Source organism: Panicum virgatum, chromosome 9N, assembly GCF_016808335.1.
Source record: "Panicum virgatum strain AP13 chromosome 9N, P.virgatum_v5, whole genome shotgun sequence".
Taxonomy (NCBI): Eukaryota; Viridiplantae; Streptophyta; class Magnoliopsida; order Poales; family Poaceae; genus Panicum; species Panicum virgatum.
In genome coordinates this window covers 7,732,954-7,751,220 of record NC_053153.1, presented here as the reverse complement: position 1 = coordinate 7,751,220, position 18,267 = coordinate 7,732,954, and the positions used below count along the sequence as shown (strand labels likewise).

The window sequence follows — 18,267 nt, the reverse complement described above, 5'->3', positions numbered from 1 at the left end:
TCAGATCTTGTTAAATGATGAAACTGGGTTGATAATGAGATCAGGGCAGTGCGGGATGTGTTGGTGCATGCGCTACCGTGGTGGTAGACATGCGACCGAGCTCTGTCGTGGTGACATCTCGGGTTTGGATGGTTATGGTTGCGGCTGCCCTGATGAACCTTAAGGACCGTGTGTTGTGGTGCCATCTCACCTAACCTACTTTCAGTACGACCACATGAGTTTGTATGGGCAAGCCTTAGCCTAATCCCACTGGCTAACCTAGTAGTCGTCTGTGGTGGTTATGTTTGGGGTGAGACCTGGATTGGTCAAGACCCGGGGATTTGTGGGCGACTAGTCGGGGTTGAGCCACGGCTGGGTGTCGGCTATGACGGAGCCGTCTCTGGACGGTGAAGTGCGTGTGGGTAAAGCGTACAACCTCTGCAGAGTGTACAATCCATTCGAATGGTCCGTGTCCTCGGTTTGGACAGGTTATGGTGTGGACATCTCAACTAGTTGAGCCACCTAGCCTATGAGATGGATGACTGGTTGGGTTACCTTTAATACTACATTTGTTATTTATTCTGGTTGATTAATGGACCTTGACATATTAATCTGTAACTCCCTCCCCGTAAGGGTGAGGTGGGACTTGCTGAGTACTTTTGTACTCACCCCTGTTGATTTTTCTCCAGAGGATCCTGACTTTGTGCCAGAAGACTACGAGTAGATCGTGTCCACACCCAAGCTGATCGAGTGGAGCCGTGATGGATGAAGAGCTAGTCCTACATGTCGCTATGCTAGTTGTTATCCTATGGTTGTTCTGTGTAGCTTTGTGTTGTCACTTTACTCCTCATGAACGTGTTAAATAAAGCTATGTATGACTCTGGACTCCACTTGATATAACATGTATTATGCCGGAGACCTTATTCGTTAATTAATACATGGTTTAGCCTTGATCTTCGGGTCGGGGCGCTTCAGGGAGGGAGCTCCTTCCGCGGGCAGATCCAGCGCCGCCAGCCTCCCTCCCCGCCTCGCTGTCGTCGTCGGGCCGCATCGGCGTCGTCGTCGGGCTTCCTCCCCTGCGCGGCCTCCTTCCCTCCCTCCGGCGTTCCCTCCACGCGGTCACGCGCCGGTTCCGAGCGCCACGGCGCCGCCCTCGCCGGCCGCCGCTACGCATCGACCTCGGGGGAGAGCAGAGGAGCACCGGCGGCCGCGCGGCTTGCAGATTGTAGGATTTCGGGCATATCGGGTAAACCCGAACCCGAACTTTCGGGTACCCGAAATGTCGGGTATTGATTTTTCATAACAAATTTCGGGTAGCATTTCTGAAAACCCGAATTTTAGAGAACCCGAAATACCGGACCTGAATTTTTCGGGTAACCCGAACGCCCAATCTAGGAGTAGCTTCTTCGGACCTGATTGCCCGTATCCCTCTCGGTCAGCCACTCAGCCCGCCGCCGCAGTCGATTCGACCCGACCGGGTGCGGAAAATATAAACGGCGCCTCCTGGTCCCAAAAATCCTCCCAATTCTCATTTCCCCCTTCGCCGCCGCCGTACACCGGAGGAGGTGGAGCTCGCCGTGTGGGAAGCCGTCCGTTTCTACCTCCTTGAAGCGTGCAAGCGCGCTCCCCCAGAGCTCCAGCTGCACGGGCACAAGGGGAGGCTCCCAAGTCCCAACGCATCCCCGGCTAGCACAACGCCACCGGCCCGTGCCTGTGTTGTCCGAACCCTCCACCGACCGGCCACCGTTCCCCTCCCGATCGGGCGGAGACCTTTCAAGGTGAGAGCTGGTTCCTGCTCATATTGGTTAGTGTGGACTCCGTCGTTCCGAGGGGGTCTGCCGTTTGTTTCTCGATCAACCCCAAATTCTTCAATTAGTAGTGGAATTCGTGTGCTGCCTGGCGGCCCACCCTAAGAATCCGCACCCTGGATTTTCAGCCACGCGCGGACAGCACCCCATCCGACTCTCCTCCAGTCCCCACGAACGCACGCGCACGAGACGAGAGCCAGGACCAGGCCGCCTGGGGTTTTGCTGGTTTGACGAAGATTGGCGACCTGCGTGGCGGCGGCTGGCAGCCGGTGACTTCGCGAGCGCAGGAGGCGCAGCCGCGCGGGTTCGAGCTGCGAGGACCCCGCGCAGGTGGATCCAGCGTTTGGACATGGCATGGCATAGCCACTAGAGCGAGCGTGCAGCAAGCCAGCGCGCCAGGCAGCCAGCAATTGCAAGCTCCTTCACTCCACGTCCACAGCACATTTCCATTGCATTGCAAGCACAATTGCAGGAAGCTAACAAGGTAACTTCACATTGTAATTTGGTACCTTCTTGATTGGTAGGCAATTAGGCATGTTAGGGATAAGGATTTATATCTGTAGGTTATGGTAGTGGTAGAAATCAGAATTGTACAGCTTCTTGTTCTCAAGGATTGTAGGCTTGTAGCCATGGTAGCATTGGTAGGATTCTATAATGCAATTTGTAGTTTGTTGCGTAATTGTACTGCAGAATTGTTGAAACACGAAGATAAATGGAGACTTTAAAAATTCCATACTTAAGTATGTATTTGAAGATGATTGTAAGACACATCATTAAAGCTTTTGCTTTTTATTGTAAGTTTGCACTTTACATTTGTGATATCAAAAAAATTGTCTCATTGGACCACCCTAGCTTCAAATCCTTGATACGCCACTGCATAATTGAACCCTCATAACTTGAGTGAAATCCAGCCATGCACTGGGCTTTCCTAATTTCGTGGCCATATATGCGTGTGAAGTGCATGATTGATAACAGTTCAACAGGGAATTATACATGCATTGCTCAAAGACTTGGGTAGTGCATTGTTATGAGTCTTAGTTTGGAAGGTTTTAGTTTGGGCAGGTAGTGGGAAGTTTGATGGCAGAAGGTAGATAGCTGATTTTGAGAGTTCAAAATGGCGGCTCACTGGAAATTTATGTTGTACCTAACTTGATTGATTCTGGAAACTAGTCAAGTTCTTTTATGTACATTTCAGCTGCTTTGGAGATGTGCAATCATGACTCTGTGATTCCTGTTCTTGAAGTGAGTTGAGAACTTGAGATGGGTTCTGTTTGCTGACGCACATTGTGTTTGTGTGTAGGAACTTTGGTGATGTGTCTCCAACACTTAAGGGCTCGATTGTCTCCAGATGAGCAACTCGCTGCAGAAAAAAGTTTTGCCTTGTATTGCAAGCCAGTTGAGCTGTACAATATTATCCAGCGGCGAGCTGTAAAAAATGTAAATTTCATCTTACAACAGGAATCCTGTCTTAACATCGTTCACATATTGTTCTTACAAGTAATTGTTATGTGTAAGTGCTGAGATACCAATGATGTTCTCTATATTTGGCAGCCTGCTTTTATTCAAAGATCCCTTCTATACAAGATACAGGCGAGGAGAAAAAAGAGGTTTGGCCCTTGAATACACAATAATATAAACGTTGTGCACCTCTGCATGTGCTGTTCCATTCCACAGCTTGATAAGTAAGGGCCAATATGGTAGTTATGGCCCTTTATTTAATTTCACGGGCTCATGGCATGGACCTGGCCATGCGTGATCAGCACCACCGGCACAGATTTCCAGTTCTGGGATTAGGTTCATAGTTTTTTTCCAGTTACTTTATTTTAGCTGTGGCTTTCAGTAAATTTGATGCTTATTGGACTTGCATTCCCATTTTCTCTCTCTTTTTTAATGGAAACTATGTACATATAGTAAATAATGTTATATACTAGTGTCATATAAGTACCTATGTAGTTCCGTTTTGACTGAGGTACAATCTCGTCTCAAAGATTGTAGAGTTGTTCTATTTTTTTAGAGTAACATGGTTGGAGCTACAGTCATGTATTTGCTGTTGTGGGAAATCTGGAGTCTTTTACTCCTCTGGATGCTCAAGCAGCTAAAGCGCATGAATTTCTCTCAATTTTGTCAGTTTTTTCTATTCGAAACTAAATACATCATAATGTCAGTTAGGTTTGGAGCAGATAAGCTAGAGCAATAACTGATAATTCAGCACTGATTGCTTTTGACTTTTTATTACTCCTGATTTTTCAACTTTTAGTTAGGATCTTTACTACATGTTTGCATCTTCTTCATAATAATAGTAGAAACCTGAACAGTAGCTTTGTCAGACTCAGACAATAATAACAAAAAAAGAACTTATCTGCATTTTATAAGTTACCTGCATTTTTTGTTCAAAAAAGGAACTTGTTTGTTGCCAATATTGGCCTGTGTTTGACTTTTTATATGTACCAATGCAGGATTCAGATAACTATATCACTTTCTGGAAGTACAAATACCCATGCACAGAATATCTTTCCTCTTTATGTACTTTTAACTAGACCTACTAGTAATATTACACTTGAAGGGGTAAGTGTAGCCCTATCTCTCGTTTGTGAAAACGGAGCGATGAGCTTTTGAGGTTGCCTACTATAGGATCTTTATTTCTGATTCATGATATGATTTTGCAGCATTCTCCAATATATCGATTCAGTCGGGTTTGTTTGCTCACTTCTTTTAGCGAATTTGGAAATAAAGACAAAACTGAAGCCACATTCATCATTCCTGATCTGAAGACTTTGTCAACCTCCCGTGCTTGCAACCTTAGCATTATACTTATTAGCTGTGGTACAGTGTGCATCCTATTTTAGTATCTGTTAGTTTCACTCATCCAATGGTCCTCAACTTCTTGTTTGTTTCAATAGGGCAAATAGGACAAATTGTTGATGAAGATAACTGCTCTGGAAACTATGTGGAAGGCTCTTCCCTCCAAAGTAAGTTCATGTTGGTATGGCCATAATCAGCACTTGCCGCGATATGTTACTTTCTTCCTTTTGCAAAATGGTGCAGTTGGGTAACACACATATCTTAAGTCATAGCAATAAATAGAACACAAGATCAAATCGCAGAAAATTCTCAAGAAATTATTTCACGTGTAGTTAATGTGACTTGAACCATGCCCTTAATGGCAGAAATACGACTTCCACGCAGGTGAAATTATCCATTTCTGCATTTCTTCTCTATGTAGTTGGTCTAATTGGATTCTCAAATACCTAGCTCCCACAGCCTGTATCCAAGAAGCAGAGGGCAAAGCTTCTTTCTGTTTAACACAAGATGCTTCTGGTCGCCTTCATCTCTGAACCTGATTGGGCTAAACTGTCCCATTGTGTTCTCACTCCAATTTACACTGCATATTTCAGGCAACAATTGTCTGAACCTGATTGGACCAAACTGTTTCGTTATGTTCTGAACCCAATTCATACTGCACATAATTGGGCAACTAGTCCACCCAACCTTGAAAGCTAGAGTCACCTAAAGCTTCTGTAAACTGCAGCCATCTGCAAAGCCTTCCTATTCATCTGGACTTCAGGGAAGAGATTAAACTGTTATGTGCTTACTCAATAATGGAAACCTTGAGAGTATTGGTTCCGTTTTACACAATGTTTCGATCTGTTAGCAAAAAAAATGTTATGTTTGCTCAGCTGTAAAATTGGAAGGATAAGATGAATAGAATATTCTGACACTATGTGATCACTTATCCAACATGGATAGCATGTTGATAGGCCCTTTTTTGTTAGGATTCGGATTAATCTTTCTTCTTGCCAAGTGGATCCTCATTATCATTATTGCTTTTTTTTAGAAAGTGTAAAATTCAAAACATTCGCAGTTCTAAACAATTTTAAGTGATAGAAGAAGGCTGGTGCCCATGTTAAAGCGCCACTTTTTTATGCAAGTCTTTGTTCATGCTATATCATATTCACTAGAATATGCTTGTATTGGTGTCTTAAGAGTCTAGTAGCTTATTCCCTAGAATATGCAGTTGGAGTCTATATATATATATATATATATGCAAGACTGCCCTTTGGGCCTTGCTTAATGAGAAAGTGATCCATATGGGCCAACATTAAGCATATAAGCCATTGAAAGTAAACAAACTGTAGACATGTATACCTATTAAATTGACTGACTACTATTTATGCATGCATTTTGACAGAGCTTGAAGGGAAATGTTCCTGGGGTAAAATAGGGACTAATTTACTTGCTTCCTCTTTGGAGAAATGTGTGACTCTAAGTGCGGGAGAAACTGTGGATTTGGTTTCTACAGTTACAATGAGCCCAAGCTTCTTAGAGGTATGTGAAATTGAATTTCTTCCTACTAGTCAGGTGTTTAAGATACAATGCTCTTAAGCATGTACTATAATATCACTTTTTTCTGAACACATTTTTTTGTTCAATTTATAATTATACATGTTAGGTGAACTACTAGTACGTGAACTTGTTTCAGAAAAAAAAAATTCACCACACCTTTAATTTGAATCTTGAAGATCAATCCTACATTCTCTCTTATCGCGGAATCCAAACGTCCCTAAAACTGTTTGGGCCTCTGCATTCCATATAATCTCCTTGTTCTTTCAAATTAGCATGATGAAAAAAATTACTGTTGATTTCTTTTCTCTAATTTATGTAAAGAAGATTTGACATGGTAATTTTGGACTGACTCAATAAAAAATGGAGCCAACTTATCAAATGTTAAGATAGCCAAAATTGACTGTACATGTTTGAATATACAGACCAGGAAAAATTCCATCAATTCTGTTTAATCGTCTTGTTTTGTTTCTTAATTATACATGTCGAAAGTTAGATATTGTTTTTATACATGCAGCCAAAATTTCTGGAAGACAATTGCCTGACATTTTGCTCTCATAAGGTTGATGCTACGGTAAGCTCTTCCCAGTTTCTTGATTCCATGTGTAATTTGATTAATTCTTTCAAATTTATGGGGGTAAAGGTAAATAGAGAAGTCTTCTCTGACCAAACTTTTAACTCAATTTGCATTTTCCAAATTAAATCATTCCAAACTTGTGATAAAATTTGAATTTTTTAATAGGAAAAAATTCAAATGCTAATGAACTTTCTATGCTTGAAATAAAGACAATGAGATCAGAATTCCTGCAACCTAGTTTGCTAATCACTGTGCAGCCACATACGTGGGGAGCTGAAACCAGTTGTTACTAATGAGTTTTAGTAAATATTGTATCGGTTGGCTAGCAACATCTTCAGTCTTGCTAAGATTGTTCTGTTGTTGCAGGGTTCATACCAATTAAAAGTATGCATATCTGCAGAAGAGGCTGGTGCAAGAGACTTGTCTTTGTCTCCTTATAGTAATTACTCATATAATGATGTCCCACTTTCGATTTTACCAGAAATTATAAGGTAACTATAATACATGCATATCCCCTTCCTAGAATTTGCTAGCTTTTATATCCCTGCTCATGTTCAATTTCTGTCTATATGCACACAGATATTTTGCAAACCAAGTTTCCTTTGGCCACCTAACAAGTAGTGATTATATGTGCAGCTTTCAATTGCTTGCTGTTATTAAAGAGCATTATGTGAAGCTTATAATTACCTTATTTGCATTTGATTGCCATATGTACATGATATAGATTTCATGATATGTGAACATTATCTAGTATCGTTGTATTTGATGGACCCGTTAACTTTCTGCTTTTCAAGTACATTATTTGATGTAACCAAGTTTATATTGGAGATTTCATGTTCCACAGGTTGAGAGCTGGCAATGTGATTTTTAATTACAAGTACTACAATAATACAATGCAAAAAACTGAAGGTTCTCCCTCCCTCCCTCCCATGATTGCAACATGTAATACCTTGACACTTTAGTTGCTGCCAGGTTGCATCATGTGTTGGATCTTGTTTCAAATTCTGTAAATTCTCTCCTCGCACTTTATTTGCTAAATCTTATGTACGATATAAGAACAAATGGTAGCAATGCCGTGTTGATGGTGATGTTTTTATTATTTTGTCAAATCACTTATTGTGTCTACATGCTAAGAACCACAAAGAGAAATAACTTATTTTATTATTCATTGTAGAATCATTAGGATGTATGAATCACACACATACGAAAAAAAAACTAGTACAACGTGACAATGTAACACCTTTCTGTTGAATGGTTAGTGAAATTTATTGGTTGTAAAAAAATCATTGCTTCTTGTTCCTTGCTCTTAGCCTCTTATGTTCCACCTCTGTTCGCCTAAACGGCCGTTTAGTCTGTTTAAACAGCGTTTAAACGGTAAACAGAGGTCAGTGTCGTTTAGGCCCTAAACGGTGAATTGAATGGTTGGACCGTTTAAACCCGTTTAAACCGTTAAAATCCGTCTAAATCGTCTAAACAGAGTCGAGTTAATCATGATTAAATGAGCTAGATGATCATTTAATTCATAATTTAGTCAATAGGAGGACTACAACTACCACAATCAATACCGAACCAAGTAGCACCGTAAGTATATGAAATGTTGTGGGATTTAAATTTCTTCCGGAAAGATTATTTGGCAGAATAGTTACTTTTTACATGTGCAAATATGTAGACTTTCTAGCATATTTGACATTTAAGTACATAAATATGCATATTTTAATGTTACTATGCCAAACCATTTATGCCGTTTAACTCTGTTTAAACACCGTTTAAACGGCCTAAACACTAAACAAAGGGTGACCGACTGTTTACCGTTTAACGTTTAGGAAAACATTGTGTTCCACTTTACTTATATGATGATGATCCATCGATTGTTCTTACCAGTTACTGAAGATTTTTCTTGCCCATTTTGCTTGGTACCATGCGGAAGCTTCAAGGTAAAAACTAAAGCAGAGTTTCTTTTTTGTATTATTTTCAATTCATTTATCCCTTATTGCTGCACTATGTGGTCAAGCAGGTGATGTCCTCACCTGCTACGCTTATGATAAAAGCACACATCCTTTTGTTGTTTAACTCCGCACAATTGATTTGTTCCCTTACATTCACTTTGTCTTTTCATCTGTTGTATCTAATATCATTGTTTTGGTGATTCTAGGGCCTGGGATGTCACTTAAACTCGTCACATGATCTGTTCCATTTTGAGTTCTGGGTTTGTAGACCTCTGAAATTTCCATTTCAAAAACTTCTTTAATCTCCATACGATTGATAATAATATTTTATGCCATACACAGGTATCTGAAGAGTGCCAGGCTGTCAATGTTAGTCTGAAGGCTAATGCCTGGAAAACTGAGGTAAATTAGTGATATAGGACTCAGTCTAAGCTGCTTTTCCTGTTACAGTGAAATTAATAGTGTTGGCATGCATTTGGAGACATCGCTGGTTAACTTAATTCTACTTTGCATGTGTTTAACATGCCCCTTAGTGTTCTTCTATCGGTTTCTTCAGCTGCTGCTGCTGCTGCTGCTGCTGCTGCGCTGTTCTAAAGCTGTAAGCTTTTGGTTTTCTTGCGCTCTTGAGTGCAGAGTCTGAAGGTGCAGGAACAATTATTGCTTCACATTAGAAAATCAATTTACATTTACCTAGGAAATTCATCGAATATTATCCAGTATGCCTTGCTGATTTTTCTGCGGATAAGGTTTTACTTTTACATTTACATGATTAGCATTAGGATATTCATGCAAGGTGAATACTGTTTAGTGCTTACTTCTTGGCACTGGAGCTTAATCGGTGGCGAAGCTAGAGCAAATTTGGGGGGGTGGGGGGTGGGGGGGGGGGGGTGCACTTGCCTTGTGGGTGCATAGAGTTGTGACATGGGGGTGCAAATATGGTGAAAATTTAGACATAATCACTGTTTTTCATTTTTAGGGGGTGCATTAGCACCCCCTAATCCATACATAGCTTCGCCACTGAGCTTAATTCATCAATATTTGTATTTCTAATAACTAATGGGCCACTTATATCCAGCTTTTGGCGGAGGGAGTTGATCCAAGGCACCAAACATTTTCCTACCGGTATGTTTGTTCTCTCCCCCCCACACAAAATGCTACTCTATGTGTTTATTTACCTAACTGTGTTCAATCAGCTCGAGGCTCAAGAAGCGTAGACGGTTGGTGACCAAAGATGAGAAATTCAGGCATGTCCATTCACATTGTATAGAACCGGGATCACATGAAGATGCTCATGCAGGGTCTGAAGATGACTATGTGCAAAGGGAGAATGGTATACTTTCATCTTGTGGTCTATTAGGGATATTTAGCAGTTGCTGTGTTGTGCTTGACGCTGCACTTCTTTTTAAGCTGCTGTAGAGAAATTGTCAAAAATAACAACAGCGGTGACAAGTTGGGGTAGGTTAGAGATGAAATCTCACACCAGTAAATATGATAAAATAAGTAACTAGCTAGTAATAGTAAATTTGATTTTTAAATCTCGTAGTTAAGTTTTCAAATCCTTGGACAAATTCTGTTATACAAGAACTCTTTCACCTCAGCATTTGATATGCGATTTTTGAACATGATATGTAATTTGAGGCACATAAAATATCTCTGCAACTTAGATCTACAGAAAGGCAGTTAGCTAAACACTGAAATTTCTTGAAGCCATTCTGTTAAACACTTTTATCATCAACTATGCTTCTTTCTACTTGGCTTTAAAATCTGTCATTCTCACTTATCTTATTGGTTGGGTTTAGTTGGCTATGATGGAAAACATGCAAATCCACCATTCTCCTTTTTTCCCCCCTTCAATTCAGGAATCCTTGGTTGGACAATTATACTACATTGTGCATAGAATCCTTCTTGACACACTTGACACACTGCATTCTAGGAAGTTTTACTAGACGAAAGGGGGTGCTGACTAACTACTGTCGGTTGAATTGGCTATTTCTATTTTTTATTCAATTACTGTATGTTGAAAAAAAAACTGCATTGTCTCTTCATGCCTGCTTTAGTATTTTGTGCATCTGATACCTATTCTTCCCTACTTTTCATTAACCTGATGTATTTTTTTCAGGGCTTTCTGTAGCAGATGCTTCAGTTGACCCTAGTCACACTGTACATGGTAGCAACCTTTCACCGCCAACAGTGCTACAGTTTGGGAAGTCAAGGAAGCTTTCTGTTGAGCAATCGGACCCCAGAAAGTAATATTTTATGTTTATACCATGTTATTTATCCATGTTAATATTGTTTCTTGAGGCACATCTATTAGAACCTGTTTAACTAACTGTTTGTTTTTGTATTATCTGGCAGTCGACAACTCCTGCAAAAATGTCAGTTTTTCCATTCCCACAGGGCACAGGTTAGTGAAAACAACTCACCTCATTCTTTCTTTTATTTGAAGGAACCTCACCACTTTCTATCTAGATTCATGTGTGTCAGCATGCGTGTGAATACTCCTGCAAAGTTCTAGCTTGATTGATTGTTGCACTTTGTTGTAGCCAATGGCAACGGAACAAGTCTTCTCAGATCACGATAGTGAAGACGAAGTTGATGATGATATTGCCGACTTTGAGGATAGAAGGGTAAGATGGGGACATTATTTTGCTCTGATCTTCAGAATAAAATATCTGTTTTCAATCATCACTGTTTTAACTATGCTGAAATGCAGATGCTTGACGATTTTGTTGATGTTACAAAAGATGAGAAACTCCTAATGCATATGTGGAATTCATTTGTTCGAAAACAAAGGTCAGTGTCCTTAGTTCTGACTATAATGGAAGATAGGATCTTTTGATCTGCTATTGTGATTTTTTGTTTAACTCCTATTACATGTGCTAGCCATGTTCTCTGTATGGAACAACTACCAGGGATTTCGGCCACTGAATGTTTCAAATGTAAATTTTTTTTAATAATGTTGTTGAAAACCTTGTTTTTAGAAATGCAACAAGATTTGCACAGTTATGAATAAGCCTCTGGTTTGTGCTTTGTACTATGTCAGTTACTTTATAATATTGTAATGATTTAGTTCGGTGAATTACACTGATCCTAGGCCCTCTATCCAAACAGGCTTAAAATAATCATTCTCGTCTCTCTTCCTCTGTTGCCAATCTATGCCGAAAACGGAGCCTGCTGTTCCTTTCCAGTTTACATCTCTACCTGATCTCCATTTTTACCTCCACTGGACGTGAGCCTTCAGCCTTCACTAATCCCACATATCTGCCCCATTGCTGCGTCCATGCTCACACATGCTTATGCTGTCCTATTACCGCACTGGCGGGCCTATCTTGTGCCTCCATCCCCAGTGCCACAAAAATTCTATTTGGAAAGGGTATAGCTTGTTGTTTTTGAAAGCAAGTATGGCTGGGGAAATTGACAGATTGATTAACAGGAGTACAAGGGAGTACATTATGTAGGCGAGGATCATCTAGGGTTTATAGAATACACCCAATCAACGGAGATCCTTGCCTAATCCCTATCAACTACCATAAACCCAAGAGGCAGCCCTAGCCCTCTAGGCTGGGCTCCAAGGCCCAAAGGGCCAGCCCACTAATGGCCTTGCTAACAATTTTGATTCTATCAAATCTAAATATATAATTGCACTTACTAGAGGTATTCCCATCCAAGATTGCACAACTGTTGAAACTTTTGCAGTTATAGTTCTGTGTTTTTTCTTTTGAGTTAATGAATTTTGGATACCGAAATGATATTACAATTTTTATCTCTATAGATTCTTTTGAATGTTTCAGAACATGTTACGATTGAGATGTTATGGAGCATATGGCTGTTTCTTTTCGCTCCTCGATTGGGTACAGCAGTAGTAGGCTAGTAGCTGAGTTTGCACCACACACGCACATGGAAAACCATGCACACACCTAGTAAATGCTTGGTTGCTCGCCACTACCCGCCATGCTGAATCGCGGCACCCAAATTCGGCGCCACACTTGCGGTGCTAAAATGAACTGGTAGCAGCAGCGGAGAGCTGTGGTCCCTGCAGACCTTTCACAAACCAAACACGCTGTCATTTTTGTTGTGCAGCCGCAGCTTTGCATTGGCGGGAATAAACACGCCCCAAGACCTACAGACTCCGCACAGTAAAATATTTGTGTCCTAGTGAGATTGATGGAATTGTTAGACTCCGCCGGTATCGCGTCACACATCCTGTTGTGGCTCCAGACATGAAAGCAGGACGCATGAAAATATTCTGGGGGCTAGCCCTGGTGACTGCGTCCCTTAGGGGTTGAATTCAGGTGATTGGAACCAGCAACTCGCTCCCGACCACTGTGCTACAAGCCTGTACTCAGCAGATGCCATTCTTCACAATTCTTTCCCACACCAGCCTTCTGATTTTCTTAAAAAAATTCCATCACAAAATGATTCATTTAACTGCTTCGTTGTTTCAGATTCATAGGCAGTATTTTATTGATTTTTTTCATTTTGTTGCTTTATTGCTATAGTAAGACCCAACAATGCATCTAGAAGCCATGCTATTTGATCTTTGCACTGGTTCTTACTGAAAGCGAATTTGCAGGGTGCTAGCTGATGGTCATATACCTTGGGCCTGTGAGGCCTTCTCCAGATGCCATGGCCAACAACTTGTGCAAAACCCTGCTCTGCTGCGGTGAGTAGTTGCTTTAGAAATATATAACTATATATTTAGTTATAACGCCTCTCTCCCACTATGCATGCTTGCTTAATCCAATTTTTAACTTCTTGCTTCATGAACAGGGGCTGGCGTTTTTTCATGATTAAACTCTGGAACCACAGCCTTCTTGATGCCCGTACCATGAATGCGTGCAACATAATTCTTCAAGGCTACCAAGACGGAAGTTCAGGCCCCAAGTAAATTCCATGCATAGAAACTGCTAGCCAACTTGTGTAAAATGGCATCGGTTGTAGGTCTGGTAGTTCCAGAAGTTTTCTGAACCCCGCCACCGCACCGCAACCCCCCCCCCCCCCCCCAAAAAAAAAAAACTTTCTGTGCAAGTAGTGGGTTGGAGGTAAGGTCCTGTCCTCCCCTGGGAATAAATTGAGGGATGACGAAGACAATCATTGTTTCATTCATGACTCTTATCTACTGTATTGGTTGATACTGGCCGATGTTTTGACTGGTGGAGTGGTATGGATGAGTGGATGACAAATCAATTTTTATTCACTTTGGCTTCTTATTTCCTGTATGCACTTGAGCTTCGTTGAACGTCTAGATTAGCCTGCGCGTGCGCGCACACTAGAACTATGCTGTTCTGTACTGTTCGTGAGGATTTGTGTACGCTAGAACTGGAAGTATTTTGCCTGAACTGTTCCTGAGGATTTTGTGGCTGCAACAACCGATCGGCTTTCCTTTTGCACAAGGCCATTTTGTTATGTCCTCTTTCCTTTCACCGGCAGCCGCATGGCAACCGATCGACGCATGCTTTGCTAGCTATTGCCTGGGGACTTTGCTTACTAGTAAATCATTTTGTGTCCTTCACGGTAATGTTGGTGTCTTGTACTTTGGGAGGAAGCTGGGACAGGAATCCGGTCCTGTTGGGAGTCTGACAACAAGGGAGCTCTGAGCTGCACTTTGATGGGTGTCCCCCCTGACGGACATCCTTAATTGCACTGCAATGAATCAGAAATTAGTCAAAGTACTCTCTTTGTTTCAAATTATTAGTCGTTTTGGGTTTTTTAGATTTATATATTTTGCTATGCATCTAGACATAATATATATATAATGGTTTCTCTAGCAATCAATCCGGTTTGGTTTGGTTCCACAAGAGAAATGATTTGCTTTGGTTTGAGTCATTACTACCACCAAGTGACTGCTCTTTTAACGTAGGGTCCATGTGTAGGTCTAGCTATACTGTTTTGCACAGAATAGCTACCAGTCATACTGAGTCGTCTCAAAAAAATTTCAGTAAATTTCGATAAAAATCAATAATGTGAACGCAAGGTTTTATTTCCGCCGTCAAGCTCTTAGTGTGGGGCCTATGTGTACGTCTAGCCATACCGTTTTGCACAGAGTAGCTACCAGTCATATAGAGTCGTCTCAAAAAAAATTCCAGTTAATTTCGATAAAATTTTATAGTGTGAACGCGAGGTTTTATTTCTGGATCCAACTCTTGACGTGGGGCCCACGTGTAGTTCTAACCACACTGATTTGCAGAGAGTAGCGGCCAGTCATGCTGAGTCATCTCCAACAAATCTTAATCAATTTCGAAAAAAATTTATAGTGTGAACGCGAGATTTTATTTCTAGAGTCCGGCTCTTGACATGGGACCCACATATATGTCTAGTTACACTGCTTTGCATAAAGTAGCTGTCAGTCATACGAATTCATCTTTAATAATTTCCAGTCAATTTTGACAAAAATTTATGGTGTGAACACAAGGTTTTATTTCCAGGATCAAGTTATCAATGGGCTTACATTTGTATATATAATTATATTGTTTTGCACAAAATATTTATTTCAATCTAACCTTCTAACAGGCTCAGATGGTGGTGTGGTTTGGTTTGGTTTTTACATGATATGGATTGATTTGGAGTGGTTTATGTTAATATATTTAATAAAAAATAGTTTGATGCAGTTTTGGTTTGGATCCTAAATCATTAGCACCTTGACCGGCAGTACTCGCACTATACCCCAGCCATAGCAATGTCGCCGTGCCTCACGCTTCAATCTGCTAGTAGTTTGGGCCAAAACCAGTCTTTGTGGTTCGGTTTTTTTGCGTTTGGGCCAACATGGTTTGGTGGTAACCAGGCTGAGATGGCTAGTGGGCTGGTTTGGTTCGGGTCAATCTGGTCTGGTTCCCACCGTCTCATCCCCAGCAGCCCCATGCATATGAATTGGCTTGTAGTCCAATGATAGGACAGTCCAGTGGGACGCTACCCACCAGGATTTAAATCCTGGTGTTCGCATCTTTTCCTGAGATTTTTCTAGGATTTACCGGTGTTACACGTTAAGTGGTAAGCGACGTTCTCGTCGATGACGAGGTGCCAGTAGTGACTTCGGGAATCTTCAGATCTGCCGATACTCAGTCCTTCGGATGTGCTCATAGGGGTAAGGTTTGCGTACGTGTATTCATAGGATGTGAGTATGCGTGCGTGTTGTGGGCGTCTTCGTTATACTGTGTGATTTTTTTTTAAAAAAAAGCAGCCCCATGCATCGATAAGAATACTGCTAGCCGTATGGGTTCCTAGCTCGATCTCTGGGTTGCCTGCATGTTTCCGATTGTGGTGCTTTTTTCTCCTTACTAGTGCTTGTTAGTTTGAAACCGTGGTTTGGGAACGTGGGGCAGTCCAATTTGGTTGATATGATGCATGCAGATTGGTCTGGTTTGATTTTAGAAGATACCGGATTGGGATGGTATGGAGGGGGATCAGATATTTTATCAAAATGGTTTGGTCTAGTTATGGTCCGTTTATTGAACCATTAGCAGCTTGAATAACGCTCCACCTCCTCGTGCTCGCCAAGCCACCGCGACACTGCCGACCGCGCACTCCCTGGGCGTCAACTACGGAGCGCGCTCTGAATTATCTGAAGAAAGACAGCAACACTTCCACAAGCCCACGACGTTGGGTGTTCATCACATCTTATCGGCCTCAACATGCCAACCCGCAGGCGCTGTCCGCGTTCGCCGAGCACGGGCATCGACCTCATCGTCACGATCTCAATCACGCTGATGAGCTTCACCTCAGGCCCGTATACGTGGCTGGCTCTCCACCATCCTCGAGTCTGAACCTAGATGCGAGGTAGAACGCTCTCTGCGCCACGATGGAACTCGCAGACGGTAGGAAGCCCGCGCTGGCGGCGGCGCCGGCGGCGAGGTACGACCGTACGAGCCGGCAGCTGTACGGACGCTTGCGCAGACCAGAGCTCGCGAGGACTGCCTTCGAAGGAAGCGGGCAAGCGGCGACGGCGCTCCGTGCGCCCTCGGCCGACGAACCCGCGGCGGTGCTCCACCACGTCCCAGAGGCGCGACGCGACGGACTGGGCCTCCTCCGGCCTCCGCCATGGCGCTGGCGGCATCCAGAGCTCCCGCACGGCCGCGCCTGCCTGACAAGTGACTAGGACTGCCGAGTCCTCGCCCGATCTGGGCCGAACGTGTCCGATCCAACGGCTAGAACAGTACACGGGCGGGACGGTATTTGAAATACCGTCCACCCCCGATCGGTATTTCTGAGTACCGTCCTCCCCGGTCGTTGCGGGGGCGCCGCCTGGGCTCGCCGGAGAGCCGCCGCGCGCCGGGGATTCGGTCACCTCCCTCTCCGCGAGCAACCTGAGGTCGTACAGCGCCGGAGTGGAAAGGCCGCAATCGGCGATGTGCCCGAGCAGGTACGCCGCGTCCTCGGCGCCGTCCGACGCGACCAGCTCGCCGCGGGGCATGGCGTGCGATCTGATGCCCCCGCAGCCGCGAGTCGGCGAGTGGGCCGGCGCCGGCGCTGGCGCGCCCAGGTGGAACCGCCAGTCCGCCAGACGCTTCTTCCCAGGAGAGCTCGCCGTCGCCGCGCTGGGGCAAGGGCCAGGCTGTTGGCGTCGCGCGCTCGACGCTGGCGCGGACGGGCTCGTAGCTTCTTGCAGTTTCCGACGCCTTGTATTCTTTTCTCTCTTTCTTTCTTCCAACTGGTGAGTTTGCTGTTGCTGGGTGACTAAGCCATGGCAGTGTCATCTCTTTCCTCCACTAGACTTGAAGTCTTGATTGAACCTTCGACCGCATCCATGCCCACGCATGCTTGATGCTTATGCTGTGCCATGCCTGCACAGGTGAGTCCATCTTGCGCCTCCATCTCCCTGATGCCACAAAATTCAGTTTTGGAAAGGGTGCAGCTTGTTATTTTGATTATATCGAATCCAAATATCTAGTTGACCTACTAGAGACAGACATTTGCATCCAAGATTGCACAAAACCGTTGAAACCATGCACTGAAATATGCTGTGTTTGTACTGTTCGTGAGCATTTGAGTACCCTAGAAGAATTCTGCCTGAACTGTTCCTGAGGATTTTGTGCCAGCAGCAAGAAAACACTCTGAACGGCGTGCCACTGCCCATGTACGCGGCTTGGGCCTCAATGCTACACACGGTTGATTCGGGCCCGTTGCCCCCTGGGCCGGCATCAACCATTATGAAGCGAATTTAATTTGGAACAAATTTTAGAGGTTCTGACCGCTACAACATGCTACCGTACATCGGAAATACTGCTGGGTGAAACACTGAGAGCAGCGAGATTAATAATAGAGTCGGCTGCTGGCTGTAATAATTTTTGCAATCAATTTCTTAATTCACTCGTATAATAGCTAACTCTCTACCATTGGTAGATCCATATCTCTCTCTCATAAAATTTTAATTTTTGTGTTGAAACTGGCCGTAAACTTACTCCCCACCTCAGCATTCAGCCTATATCTTCTCTCTTCTCCACCTCAGCATTCAATCTACTTACATCTATTATTTTATTATTTGGCCAATAAACGGAGCCTCTACATTCACTCTCAAGGCCTAGAAATTCCCAAGTTAATCGGAGAAAAATAAAAAAATAAAAAATACCCACCACTACCATTATGATAAAAATTAGCCTAAAATACCCCTGGGTCTAATTAA

At 43.0% G+C, this 18,267-nt stretch overlaps 1 protein-coding gene across 2 annotated transcripts; it reads left to right on the top strand.

Annotated features, from left to right (window-relative positions):
- Positions 1-1,433: 1,433 nt before the first annotated feature.
- LOC120690084 (polycomb group protein EMF2B-like) lies at positions 1,434-13,861 on the top strand. 2 transcript variants are annotated; one of them, XM_039972600.1, is made up of 23 exons: positions 1,434-1,757; positions 1,916-2,271; positions 3,088-3,224; positions 3,339-3,394; positions 4,244-4,352; positions 4,454-4,610; positions 4,688-4,756; positions 5,977-6,113; positions 6,646-6,702; positions 7,072-7,196; positions 7,550-7,614; positions 8,587-8,639; positions 8,858-8,911; positions 8,994-9,053; positions 9,727-9,773; positions 9,845-9,981; positions 10,771-10,897; positions 11,007-11,055; positions 11,195-11,278; positions 11,365-11,444; positions 13,225-13,314; positions 13,422-13,632; positions 13,672-13,861. In XM_039972600.1, the coding sequence occupies exons 3-22, from the start codon at positions 3,099-3,101 to the stop codon at positions 13,537-13,539; spliced, it is 1,800 nt and encodes a 599-aa protein (XP_039828534.1). In that variant the 5' UTR covers positions 1,434-1,757; positions 1,916-2,271; positions 3,088-3,098; the 3' UTR covers positions 13,540-13,632; positions 13,672-13,861. The 2 variants fall into 2 exon arrangements, with proteins under 2 accessions (XP_039828534.1, XP_039828535.1); XM_039972601.1 differs by lacking the exon at positions 1,916-2,271.
- Positions 13,862-18,267: the final 4,406 nt, after the last annotated feature.

What these genes read in the sequence shown, in the direction of transcription:
- LOC120690084 (XM_039972601.1), top strand. Translation starts at nt 3,099, where the DNA reads ATGTGTCTCCAACACTTAAGGGCTCGATTGTCTCCAGATGAGCAACTC. An exon ending in ATTTTACCAGAAATTATAAG is followed by an intron (nt 7,197 to 7,549) that starts GTAACTATAATA and finishes CATGTTCCACAG; the next exon opens with GTTGAGAGCTGGCAATGTGA. An exon ending in CACCAAACATTTTCCTACCG is followed by an intron (nt 9,774 to 9,844) that starts GTATGTTTGTTC and finishes GTGTTCAATCAG; the next exon opens with CTCGAGGCTCAAGAAGCGTA.